The 13860-nt window shown below is 50.6% G+C and overlaps 1 protein-coding gene across 1 annotated transcript in view; it reads right to left on the reverse strand.

Annotated features, from left to right (window-relative positions):
• Positions 1–13324, reverse strand: part of PRCP (prolylcarboxypeptidase) — a 70177-nt gene extending 56853 nt beyond the window's left edge. The window contains exon 1 of the mRNA XM_073335818.1: positions 13075–13324. Coding sequence (XP_073191919.1) covers positions 13075–13236 — 162 coding nt within the window. The 5' untranslated portion in view covers positions 13237–13324. The remainder of the gene's footprint in view (positions 1–13074) is intronic.
• Between the last annotated feature and the right edge of the window lie 536 nt (positions 13325–13860).

The following is a 13860-nucleotide window of genomic DNA, read 5'->3' on the forward strand; positions in this document are numbered from 1 at the left end:
ACTCAGCTCGGCTTCAGACAGCATCAGTGAACACTCCCAATATGTAGCCTTCTAGTGAGTAGGAGAATGGGATCAAAACTACCAAAGAGGGTAAGTTCTTGTCTACACACAAATTGTATTGCATTAATTATATCCATATAGTTAAAGCAGTACATCTCCCCTAGTGGATGCAAGTATACCAGTATAAGAGTGCTTATGCTGATATAGCTTAGCCCTGGTCTACACTAGGACTTTAGGTCGAATTTAGCAGCGTTAAATCGATTTAAACCTGCACCCATCCACACAATGAAGCCCTTTATTTCGACTTAAAGGGCTCTTAAAATCAATTTCCTTACTCCACCCCTGACAAGTGGATTAGCGCTTAAATCGACGTTGCCGGCTCGAATTTGGGGTACTGTGGACACAATTCAATGGTATTGGCCTCCGGGAGCTATCCCAGAGTGCTCCATTCTGACCGCTCTGGACAGCACTCAACTCAGATGCACTGGCCAGGTAGACAGGAAAAGAACCGTGAACTTTTGAATCTCATTTCCTGTTTGGCCAGCGTGGCAAGCTGCAGGTGACCATGCAGAGCTCATCAGCACAGGTGACCATGATGGAGTCCCAGAATCGCAAAAGAGCTCCAGCATGGACCAAACGGGAGGTACGGGATCTGATCGCTGTTTGGGGAGAGGAATCCGTGCTATCAGAACTCCGTTCCAGTTTTCGAAATGCCAAAACCTTTGTCAAAATCTCCCAGGGCATGAAGGACAGAGGCCATAACAGGGACCTGAAGCAGTGCCGCGTGAAACTGAAGGAGCTGAGGCAAGCCTACCAGAAAACCAGAGAGGCGAACAGCCGCTCTGGGTCAGAGCCCCAAACATGCCGCTTCTATGATGAGCTGCATGCCATTTTAGGGGGTTCAGCCACCACTACCCCAGCCGTGTTGTTTGACTCCTTCAATGGAGATGGAGGCAATACGGAAGTAGGTTTTGGGGACGAAGAAGATGAGGAGGAGGAGGAGGTTGTAGATAGCTCACAGCAAGCAAGCGGAGAAACCGGTTTTCCCGACAGCCAGGAACTGTTTCTCACCCTAGACCTGGAGCCAGTACCCCCCGAACCCACCCAAGGCTGCCTCCTAGACCCAGCAGGCGGAGAAGGGACCTCTGGTGAGTGTACCTTTTAAAATGCTATACATGGTTTAAAAGCAAGCATGTGAAAGGATTACTTTGCCCTGGCATTTGCGGTTCTCCTAGATGTAGTCCTAAAGCCTTTGCAAAAGGTTTCTGGGGAGGGCAGCCTTATTTCGTCCTTCATGGTAGGACACTTTACCACTCCAGGCCAGTAACACGTACTCGGGAATCACTGTAGAACAAAGCATTGCAGTGTATGTTTGCTGGCATTCAACCAAAATCCGTTCTTTATCTCTCTGTGTTATCCTCAGGAGACTGAGATATAATTCATGGTCACCTGGTTGAAATAGAGTGCTTTTCTTCAGGGGACACTCAGAGGAGCCCATTCCTGCTGGGCTGTTTGCCTGTGGCTAAACAGAAATGTTCCCCGCTGTTAGCCACAGGGAGGGGGGAAGGTTGAGGGGGTAGTCACGCGGTGGGAGGAGGCAAAATGCGACCTTGTAACGAAAGCACATGTGCTATGTATGTAATGTTAACAGCAAGGTTTACCCTGAAAGAGTGTAGCGACTGTTTTATAAGATGTGTCTTTTTAAATACCGCTGTCCCTTTTTTTTTCTCCACCAGCTGCATGTGTTTCAATGATCACAGGATCTTCTCCTTCCCAGAGGCTAGTGAAGCTTAGAAAGAAAAAAAAAAAAACGCACTCGCGATGAAATGTTCTCCGAGCTCATGCTGTCCTCCCACACTGACAGAGCACAGACGAATGCGTGGAGGCAAATAATGTCAGAGTGCAGGAAAGCACAAAATGACCGGGAGGAGAGGTGGCGGGCTGAAGAGAGGGCTGAAGCTCAAATGTGGCGGCAGTGTGATGAGAGGAGGCAGGATTCAATGCTGAGGCTGCTGCAGGACCAAACCAGTATGCTCCAGTGTATGGTTGAGCTGCAGCAAAGGCAGCTGGAGCACAGACTGCCACTGCTGCCCCTCTGTAACCAACCGCCCTCCTCCCCAAGTTCCATAGCCTCCACACCCAGACGCCCAAGAACGCGGTGGGGGGGCCTCCGGCCAACCAGCCACTCCACCACAGAGGATTGCCCAAAAAAAGAAGGCTGTCATTCAATAAATTTTAAAGTTGTAAACTTTTAAAGTGCTGTGCTTAAAGTGCTGTGTGGCATTTTCCTTCCCTCCTCCACCACCCCTCCTGGGATACCTTGGTAGTCATCTCCCTATTTGTGTGATGAATGAATAACGAATGCATGACTGTGAAGCAGCAATGACTTTATTGCCTCTGCAAGCGGTGATTAAAGGGAGGAGGGGAGGGTGGTTAGCTTACAGGGAAGTAGAGTGAACCAAGGGGCGGGGGTTTCATCAAGGAGAAACAAACAGAACTTTCACACCATAGCCTGGCCAGTCATGAAACTGGTTTTCAAAGCTTCTCTGATGCGTACCGCGCCCTCCTGTGCTCTTCTAACCACCCTGGTGTCTGGCTGCGCGTAACCAGCAGCTAGGCGATTTGCCTCAACCTCCCACCCCGCCATAAACGTCTCCCCCTTACTCTCACAGATATTGTGGAGCACACAGCAAGCAGTAATAACAGTGGGAATATTGGTTTCGCTGAGGTCTAAGCGAGTCAGTAAACTGCGCCAGCGCGCCTTTAAACGTCCAAATGCACATTCTACCACCATTCTGCACTTGCTCAGCCTGTAGTTGAACAGCTCCTGACTACTGTCTAGGCTGCCTGTGTACGGCTTCATGAGCCATGGCATTAAGGGGTAGGCTGGGTCCCCAAGGATACATATAGGCATTTCAACATCCCCAACAGTTATTTTCTGGTCTGGGAATAAAGTCCCTTCCTGCAGCTTTTGAAACAGACCAGAGTTCCTGAAGATGCGAGCGTCATGCACCTTTCCCGGCCATCCCACGTTGATGTTGGTGAAACGTCCCTTGTGATCCACCAGAGCTTGCAGCACCATCGAAAAGTACCCCTTGCGGTTTATGTACTCGCCGGCTTGGTGCTCTGGTGCCAAGATAGGGATATGGGTTCCGTCTATAGCCCCACCACAGTTAGGGAATCCCATTGCAGCAAAGCCATCCACTATGACCTGCACATTTCCCAGGGTCACTACCCTTGATATCAGCAGATCTTTGATTGCGTGAGCTACTTGCATCACAGCAGCCCCCACAGTAGATTTGCCCACTCCAAATTGATTCCCAACTGACCGGTAGCTGTCTGGCGTTGCAAGCTTCCACAGGGCTATCGCCACTCGCTTCTCAACTGTGAGGGCTGCTCTCATCTTGGTATTCATGCGCTTCAGGGCAGGGGAAAGCAAGTCAAAGTTCCATGAAAGTGCCCCTACGCATGCGAAAGTTTCGCAGCCACTGGGAATCGTCCCAGACCTGCAACACTATGCGGTCCCACCAGTCTGTGCTTGTTTCCCGAGCCCAGAATCGGCGTTCCACAGCATGAACCTGCCCCGTTAACACCATGATGCATGCATTGTCAGGGCCCATGCTTTCAGAGAAATCTGTGTCCATGTCCTGATCACTCACGGGACCGTGCTGACGTCGCCTCCTCGCCCGGTATCGTGTTGCCATGTTCTGGTGCTGCATATACTGCTGGATAATGCGTGTGGTGGTTAATGTGCTCCTAATTGCCAAAATGAGCTCAGCGGCCTCCATGCTTGCCTTGGTATGGCGTCCGCACAGAAAAAAGGCGCGGAACGATTGTCTGCCGTTGCTCTGACGGAGGGAGGGGCGACTGACGACACGGCTTACAGGGTTGGCTTCAGGGAGCTAAAATCAACAAAGGGTGTGCCTGTACATCAAGGAGTATTTCAGGCAGGACTGCACGGAGGGTTCCAATAAGAAATGGTGCACCTAAGTTATCGTTGTTATTGGAACAAGGAGGTTAGCCTGGCCTCTGATTGATACATGGCTAGATTTACCTCGCTGCACCTTCTCTGTGAGTGACTGCAGTGTGATCTAGACAGGGGAGGAGGCAAATGAGTACAAAACAAATCTGGTCTATTTCTTGTTCTGACCCACTCCATCTATCTTTTACATCTTTGGCTAGCAGCAGATGGTGCAGAAGGACTGCATGCCATCCACATCTCATGGCTGCTCGGCAGAAGATGGTACAGTACGACTGCTAGCCATCTTCATCTCTTGCCTGCCTGGCAGAAGATGGTACAATACGACTGCTAGCAATCCTCATCTCTTGCCTGCCTGGCAGAAGATGGTACAATACGACTGCTAGCAGTCCGTATCGCCTGCCCGCTCACCATAAGACGGTTCAATAGGACTACAGGACTAAAGAGAATGACCTGGTCAAGTCACTCCAAATTTAGTCCCTGCGCCCATGTCTGCCCAGGCGCTCCTAGCCGACGTGGCCAGGAGCACCTCGGACACGACGAGGACGACTACCAATCGTATTGCACTGTCTGCTGCCAGAAGGCAATGGGTTGCTGCTACTGTGCAGCAAAGCCGTACCGCGTCTGCCAGCACCCAGGAGACATAGGGTGACGGTTACCTGAGCTGGCTCCATGCTTGCCATGGTATGGCATCTGCACAGGTAACTCATGAAAAAAGGCGCGAAATGATTGTCTGCCCTTGCTTTCACGGAGGGAGGGAGGGAACGGGGGCCTAACGACAGGTACCCAGAACCACCCGCGACAATGTTTTAGCCCCATCAGAGTGCTCCATTGTGAGTGCTCTGGACAGCACTCTCAGATGCCTGATTGTTTGCCATTGCTCTGACACTGGGAGGGGCGCTTACAGGGTTGGCTTCAGGGAGCTAAAATCAACAAAAGGGGTGGCTTTACATCAAGGAGTATTTCAGGCAGTACTTCACGGAGGGTTCCAAAAGAAATGGTGCACCTAAGAAGGTTAGCCTGGCCTCTGATTGATACATGGCTAGATTTACCTCGCTGCACCTTCTCTGTAAGTGACTGCAGTGTGATCTAGAAGAATGAGTCCCCTAAACAGGGGAGGGGGGGAAGCAAATGAGTACAAAACAAATCTGGTCTATTTCTTGTTTTGATCCACTCCATCTATCTTTTACATCTTTGGCTGGCAGCAGACGGTGCAGAAGGACTGCATGCCATCCACATCTCATGGCTGCTCGGCAGAAGATGGTACAGTACAACTGCTAGCAGTCCGTATCGCCTGCCCGCTCACCATAAGACGGTTCAATAGGACTGACTGCAGGACTAAAGAGAATGACCTGCTCAAGTCACTCCAAATTTAGTCCCTGCGCCCATGTCTGCCCAGGCGCTCCTGATCGACCTCACAGAGGCGACCAGGAGCACCTCAGACATGACGATGACGGCTACCAGTCGTACTGTACCGTCTGCTGCCACAAGGCAAGGGGTTGCTGCTACTGTGTAGCAATGCCATACCGCGTCTGCCAGCACCCAGGAGACATAGGGTGACGGTTACCTGAGCGGGCTCCATGCTTGCCGTGCCATGGCGTCTGCACAGGTAACTCAGGAAAAAAGGCGCAAAATGATTGTCTGCCCTTGCTTTCACGGGGGGAGGGAGGGAGGGAACGGGGGCCTGACGATATGTACCCAGAACCACCCGCGACAATGTTTTAGCTCCATCAGGCATTGGGATCTCAACCCAGAATTCCAATGGGCAGCGGAGACTGCGGGAACTGTGGGATAGCTACCCACAGTGCAACGCTCCGGAAGTCGACGCTTGCCTCGGTACTGTGGAAGCGCTCCGCCGAGTTAATGCACTTAATGCACTTAGAGCATTTTCTGTGGGGACACACACACTTGAATATATAAAACCGATTTCTAAAAAACCGACTTCTATAAATTCGACCTAATTTCGTAGTGTAGACATAGCTTAATTCCCTTCCATTACAAGAATAAAGGTATCAAGCACCTTCATATTGGTATAAATGTGTGCACACAAAGTGGTACACCACCCCCACACCTCTAACTATTACACTAGAAAAGTCACATACCTAACCCAAATAGTTAAACTGATACAAAATTCTGTGTGAATCAGACTCAGAAGTCAGAAAGAAATATGTATGAGAGCAAAAGTGAATAAGAAAATAAATAAAAGACAAGATGGGAAAAAGGTCAGTAAGGAGAAATAACAGGTAGCAAAAAAAGAGACCTGTGTCAGGACATGGCCATCATTGCACCAGTCCATTCCAAAATTGGTTTTCAACAAATAAGATTGACAGCCACGGATATGCACCATACTGTACAAGCAAAGTAGCAAGTTAAAGGTCTCATAGCAACATTAACTTCTGCATTACTTGATTTGTTTCTCAACATTCTGGACTTCAGCCTCCATCAACATAAGCTTTTTGCATTTAATCTCATTTTAAGTAAGAAAAAATGGGTAAAGAGGAAGTTAATCATTCTACTATGTACTTCCCCAGTTGCACAAAGAGCATATTCAGCAATAGTTGAATCTCAGCAGTGAAGCTTTGATACAAATCCTGCTTCAAACAGTGCTATAAACTGTTTATATGCTTCACAGTCAAACTCAGTTTAAACACAGAAATACTGTTCTGTGCAAAAGTGATTTTCCCCTACAGTCATTTGCAACTTTTTATTTAATACTGTAATCTTCTCCCCTGCACACCCCACACCCAGCAAAAAAAAAATTTACCTAAGAGATTAGTTAGAACTTACAGTATGAAAAGTTCAGACTTTTCAAGGTAATTCTTCTGAAGTTATCCATTTGCAACATGCCATGAAATATTCTTTAAAGCTTAAAGTATCAAGTTTGTTCTCTGGCAGTGGAATTTACCCCCTGTTGAAAGGATTCTGCTCAAACTTTTTAAAGTACCTCTTTGGACAGAGATCTAGTATAGAAAGTTTCAGCCCCAAAGAGAATTTTTGGAAGTGGTGAATATATAGAAATGAGTTAAAAATGAAAGCCTGCTTTGTGATTTACACTATAATGTTTGTTGCGGTATGCACAAATTTAGTTCTCTATTTTTATATAACATTCTAGAAGTCATTATGCCGAACATGTTTTTCTTCTCTCAATCCTGTGTTAGAGACCATTTGAATCAAAATAGGATCTTTGTTGCTGAGAAGCTAAAATAAATAGGGAACAGAAACATAATTCTCTGATGTCCTATAACGTTGTGAAACATTGTTATCCCCATTTGTATGCAGTATTGTTACAGTCGGGTTGGTCCCAGGATATTAGAGACAAGGTGGGTGAGGTAATATCTTTTACTGGACCAACTTCTGTCCATGAAAGAGACAAGCTTTTGAGCTTACACATAGCTCTTCTTCAGGTCTGGGAAACTACAGCTGCACTGCTGTAGCGCTTCAGGTGAGGATGCTCTAAGCCGACAGGAGAGAGCTCTCCTGTCGGCTTAATTATTCCACCTCCCACAAGAGGCGGTAGGTACGTCAGCAAGAGAAGCTCTCCAACCAATACAGCGTGGTCTACACTGGCGCTTAGGTAGGAGTAATTTATGTTGTTCAGGAATATGGATTATTTACACCCCTGAGCGACATAAGGTATACTGAAGTAAGTTCTAGGTAGACAAGGTCTCAGAGTGTCACTGATAAATACAAGATGAACAGATTGTTTAGATATATACTTAACACATATTTAAAGGACCATTCAAGGCGAAGTGGCCCATTAACACCCCTCCAGTCTTAGGGAGGAAAGGAAAGGGGGGGGGAACAGTTGAGGGGGGACTTGTGTGTGGGGAAAGGAGACTAACGTGGCCCCACCCACACTCAGTCCAGAGGTCCCTCCCCTGCAGCTAGTTGGCCCCAACCCAGGGAGGCTGCAACTCTTACAGCAAGGGAAGCCTGCTGGGCCTGGGGATAGAGTAGCTGGGGCTGCCCAGTGCTGAGGGGTCCCTGGCACCGGGGCTGCACAGCCCAATGCTCTGGGGTGGGGGGAGGGCGGGCCGCACACACACCTGGGGGGAGCCACGCACCTGGTGCTCTCAGGTTGGGGGGGGCACACCCCACCTGGTGCTCTGGGGCTGCAGGGGAGCTGGTGGCTGCAGGGGGTGAAATTTGGGCTTGGGGCCTCAAGCAGAAGGGGTGGGCCACGGCAGGGACTAGTCTCCCCGAACCTGTGGTTCACCCACGGAACCATGGTTATGTCTACACTACAGACCTTACAGCAGCAAAGCTGTACCACTGCATCTGTACTGCTGTAAGGTCTCCCACATAGCTGCTCTCCTGCCTGCATAATTAACCCACCCCTAATGAGTGGCAGTAGCTGTGTTGGCAGGAAAGAGTTTCCCTTTTTTTCACACCCCTGACCAACAAAAGTTTTACCGACTAACATGGTAGTGTAGACATAAACTTAGGCTTTATCTATACTACAGTTTATGTTGCTCAGGAGTGCGAATAACCCACCTTCTCTCCCCAAGCGACATAAGTTACTCCAACATAAGCGCTAGTGTAGACATAGCCAGGGTCAGTAGCAGAACAGGGAATAGAATCCAGGATTCCTGGCTCCTAGTACTTCCTATTCCAACCATCAGAGCACATACCACCTAAAGCTTTAAGTTTCTAATGTGAAGGTGGGTGAGGTAATATCTTTTATCAGACCAACTTTTGCTCTTTAGCATTGGCTAGGAAAGGCATGCTGCCTGGATTTCCTCCCCAGTTTATCTTCCTACGGGATCAGGACACTGGTGTAGTATGAGAGGCTTAAAAAAAGAGGTCTGTGTAAGCATGAAAGCTTTTCTCTCTCACCAGTAGAAGTTGGTCCAGTAAAAGATATTACCTCACCTGTCTAATATCCTGGGACCGACACAGCCACAACAACACTGCGTACAATGAAGTTTCTAATGTTTTTCATCATAACTAAGTATCAAGACCTAGAAGGAAATGAAATTTGTAGCTGATACATGAAGGTGCAAAGAAGAAAAAGTAGAACTGTAATTATATTAATTGCAACACAACGATACTCATGCTCAGCACCAGTATCATGAGATTCCTGTGTATTCATCTCAGTTAGTTGGGCACCAGCACTCAACACTAGTATCATGGTAATGAATGATGCACCACATCCCTGTTTGCCCTTATTGCTACACTAGCAAAAGAACCAGTCTGTTCCTCCATATGATTAAGCCTATTGGAGGGTTAGCAAAGCTTCTGTGTTGTTAAGGGTTAGAGCTGTGGGACTTTTAGTTACCAGGCAGAAAGTTGGAATTCCACTTCCAGATTTAAAAAAATATTGCACGTATGTGATTGGAAGAGGCTGTAAGGAGAGTCTTTTTGAAGGGTGGGAAGTGCCCCCTTATGTGGGCAGATAGTTGGAAAAGGAGAGTCCCCAGGGACTACTGGATTATGATCCATAGGAAAGCAGTACTACTTCATGGAATCCTTACTAAACCCGTTCCCCTCCTTTGTCTCTAACATGAGAGAGAGGACTCCAGTCCAGTGCTAGCATCCCAGTAAGGTCATGTGCTTATACATGGGGTGGGGAGGGCATGCTGTCTGACCATCCTGTGGACTTCCTACCCAATTTAACTTCCTACCTCCTATGGGATTAGGACACTGGTGTCAAAAGGGAGGGAGAGAGAGATCCTTTCCCTTCCAGCAGCCCATGTGAGTCAAGTGATTTCAACTGTATCACAATACCTACTACCCAGAGGTCAATATGATTGGGCATAGTTCAAGCACAAGAGTTTGGCAAGAATCTCAATAGCTGAGAGAGAAAGTGGACTAGACACCTCCACAGAGCATTGCCCCGGACTTCATTAGTGGCCTTATTTTGCCTATTGGCCTCCCCTTGCGAATAGGTGTGTAAAGTTTTCCAATCCCTAAACACCGTATTAGCATCACTGCACTGTTTCACTCTTGTACAGCAGTCTCACAGTCACATAGAAGGGTGACAATAAAATTATGCAGCAACCCAGGAGACTTTACAGGGGACATGACTAATTCATTGCCAATCACCATCCTTTGAATGATCAAGAGGAAAAAACAGGGCCATTTATAGCAACTTTGTCTTACCCAGCAAGTCTACTGGCTGGGCAACATTACTCTTAACTGAAAGGTAATATTAAACTATTCATCAGAAATGAAATGTTTTTCCAAATTTTTATAAGTTTTAGATATTAAGCATTCAGAGATAATGCTTTATACATGGAAAGGGAAAGAGTCTGTGCTCAAATAGGATTATCATTCAGACACTTTATGTCCATTTGCGCAATGCTAGGAAATTAGAACAAGTTCCACTGAATAGCATTATCCAGCATTTTATAAGCAATTCTTTCCATTTGCAACAAGACTGCAGGATCCCACAGGCCAGTAGTTTGGGACTGATGATTTCCTGTTCCGAAGTTTAAAGGGAAAAAAAATCCCCTAAATAGCCAGATACAGTCGTGCCCCTAAATTCTAAGCAGACGCCTCCACATTGGATTTCTTTTAAAGCTCTGGTAAGATCTCACACTGGTTTATGCACGACTATTATTATTTTATTGTTTGTATTACCTCAGCATCTAGCAGCACTAGTCAGAGACCAGTGTCCCACCACACGAGGAACTTCACAAATACAGAACAAAAAGATGGTCCCTGCCTCAAGGAGCTTCCACTTTAAGTACAGCTATTCGGGCTGTGTCATAAATAAAAAGGGAAGGATAACCACCTTTCTGTATACAGTGCTATAAAATCCCTCATGGCCAGAGGCAAAGTCCTTTCATCTGTAAAGGGTTAAGAAGCTCAAGTAACCTGGCTGGCACCTGACCCAAAATGACCAATGAGAAGATGACAAGATACTTTCAAATCTGAAGTGGGGGAAAGGCTTGTGTCTGTCTGTGTGATACCTTTGCTGGGAACAGATCAAGGATGCAAGCCCTCGAACTCCTGTAAAGTTAGTAAGTAATCTAGCAAGAAAATGCATTAGGTTTTCTTTGTTTTGGCTTGTGTAATTCACTATGCTGGAGGAAATGTGTATTCCTGTTTGTGTCTTTTTGTAATTTAAGTTTTTGCCTAGAGGGATTCTCTATGTTTTGAATCTGACTGCCTGTAAGATTATCTTCCACTCTGATCTTACAGAGTTGTTCTCTTATCTTTTTTTGTTCTTCTAATAAAGTTCTGTTTTTTAAGAATCTGATTGGGTTCTTGGGGGTCTTAAAAATACAAGGCTGGTCTGTGCTCATCTTGTTTATTCTTAAGCCACCCCAGGAAAGGGGGTGTAAGGGCTTGAGGTGATATGCTGGGGAAATAGGAACTCCAAGTGGTCCTTTCCCTGATCGTTTGTTAAATCACTTGGTAGTGGTAGCGTTTACCTAATCCAAGGGCAAAGACTTTGTGCCTTGGGGAAATTTTAACCTAAGCTGGTACAAATAAGCTTCGGGGGTCTTTCATGCGGGTCCCCACATCTGTACCCTAGAGTTCAGAGTGTGGAAGGAACCCTTCCTGATACCCTAAATGTCTTGTTGAAATATCAGGCTATGTCTACACTGCAATTAAAAATCTGTGGCAGGTCCATGCTAGCTGACTGGAGCTCACAGAACTTGGGCTAAAGGGCTGTTTAATTGCAGTGCAGATGTTCAGGCACAGCTACAGGGCAATCAAACTGCCCCTGAGCCCCAGCCCTGTGAGGCTGAGTCAGCTGGCATGGGCCAGCGGCAGGTGTCTAACTGTAGTATAGAGATACTCTCAAAGGTTCTTTCACAACTGCCTGAGGTCTCCCTTGGCCCAAGTTTTAGACAGCCTCAGAAGCATAAGAGAGAAGACCCTTAACAGACACACCATGAGGAAGGGGCAGACAACATCAGACCCTCGTGCCAGGGAGTGGGTGCTTATCAACAGAAAGAGGGGCCCTACCCAGGCAGCAGTTGGGGGCCCCACAGACACACCAGAGAAGCACCTATGGGATGCAGGTAAGCCCCCAGAGCTATGCCGCACCCCAGAGAAGATGTTGGGGAAGGGAGTCCAAGTTGGCCCCACAGACACCCCTCATGCTGGGAAAGGGGTTGCTCAGTAGGAAGCTCCCCAGCACCAGACACTCACGCTGGAGAAGGGCCTGGGGGGGGCCCAGCGGATGGGGACCCCCCCCCCCGACACTCACGCTGGAGAAGGGCCTGGGGGGGGCCCAGCGGATGGGGACCCCCCCCCGACACTCACGCTGGAGAAGGGCCTGGGGGGGGCCCAGCGGATGGGGACCCCCCCCCGACACTCACGCTGGAGAAGGGCCTGGGGGGGGCCCAGCGGATGGGGACCCCCCCCCGACACTCACGCTGGAGAAGGGCCTGGGGGGGGCCCAGCGGATGGGGACCCCCCCCCGACACTCACGCTGGAGAAGGGCCTGGGGGGGGCCCAGCGGATGGGGACCCCCCCCCGACACTCACGCTGGAGAAGGGCCTGGGGGGGGGCCCAGCGGATGGGGACCCCCCCCAGACACTCACGCTGGAGAAGGGCCTGGGGGGGGGCCCAGCGGATGGGGACCCCCCCCAGACACTCACGCTGGAGAAGGGCCTGGGGGGGGGCCCAGCGGATGGGGACCCCCCCCAGACACTCACGCTGGAGAAGGGCCTGGGGGGCCCCAGCGGATGGGGACCCCCCCCCAGACACTCACGCTGGAGAAGGGCCTGGGGGGGCCCCAGCGGATGGGGACCCCCCCCCAGACACTCACGCTGGAGAAGGGCCTGGGGGGGCCCCAGCGGATGGGGACCCCCCCCAGACACTCACGCTGGAGAAGGGCCTGGGGGGGCCCCAGCGGATGGGGACCCCCCCCAGACACTCACGCTGGAGAAGGGCCTGGGGGGGGCCCAGCGGATGGGGACCCCCCCCCCCCCGACACTCACGCTGGAGAAGGGCCTGGGGGGGGCCCAGCGGATGGGGACCCCCCCCCAGACACTCACGCTGGAGAAGGGCCTGGGGGGGGCCCAGCGGATGGGACCCCCCCCAGACACTGACGCAGGGGTGGCCCTGGGCCCAGCGGAGGGGACCCCCGGGCAGAGGCCGGGGGTGTCTCCGGCGGGGCGAGCGGAGGCGCTTACCTTCTGGGGCAAGTAGCGGGTCTGGTAGAGGGCGGCGCGGGGGGGCTGAGCTCTCCCCGGGGGGCCCCGCCGGGAGCCCAGGGGCAGGCCGGAGAGGACCCCCGGAGGGCAGCAGACGCTGCCCGGGCTGAGCAGCAGGAGCAGCGCCGGCAGCCGCAGCATAGCGCCTCTGAGCGGCGCCGCCTGCGCTCCGCCCGCTTTATACCGGCCCCGGGGCGCGGCCCCGGCCCCGCGTGGGGGGCGGGAGAGGCCGAGGGGCAACCCCGGGGGCGGGGGCGGGGGCCGTGGAAAGCGCGAGCCCGGTGGGGAGGGGCTGCTGGGGGCCTCAGCGCCCCGCCCCCAGGCCGAGCGAGGGTCTGGAAGTTCGGAGCTATCTGCCTAGGGCCTCCAGACCCGTCAGCAACCCAGGGGGCGGGGCCTACCCAGCATGGTGCTCTGATTGGTCTGCGGGCCGGGCATGCCAGGATGTGGTTGGATTTCCGGGAATGGGCAATGAGTCTCTCTTCGGCTTGACTGCAGTGATTGGCTGCAAAGCTGGGGATGGCTAACCCTGATTGGCTGTTGTGTTTGGCAGTGGTGACTGGCTGCCTGATCGCGCTCAGCGGATTCTTTGACTATTCTCTGCGAAGAGCAGGGGTTGGCTACCTGGTCTGATATTGGGAGGCGGCGATTGGCTCCTTGAGGATGCTTCACTCACGTGATCCGTTTCCGTGCTGTTATCCCAGGGGGGTCGAGGAGAAAAGGGCCGTTTTTGTGCACGATTATTGGTGTGTGAGAACGAGGCGG

The sequence above is a fragment of the Lepidochelys kempii genome, chromosome 1, assembly GCF_965140265.1.
Source record: "Lepidochelys kempii isolate rLepKem1 chromosome 1, rLepKem1.hap2, whole genome shotgun sequence".
NCBI classification, from domain to species: Eukaryota; Metazoa; Chordata; order Testudines; family Cheloniidae; genus Lepidochelys; species Lepidochelys kempii.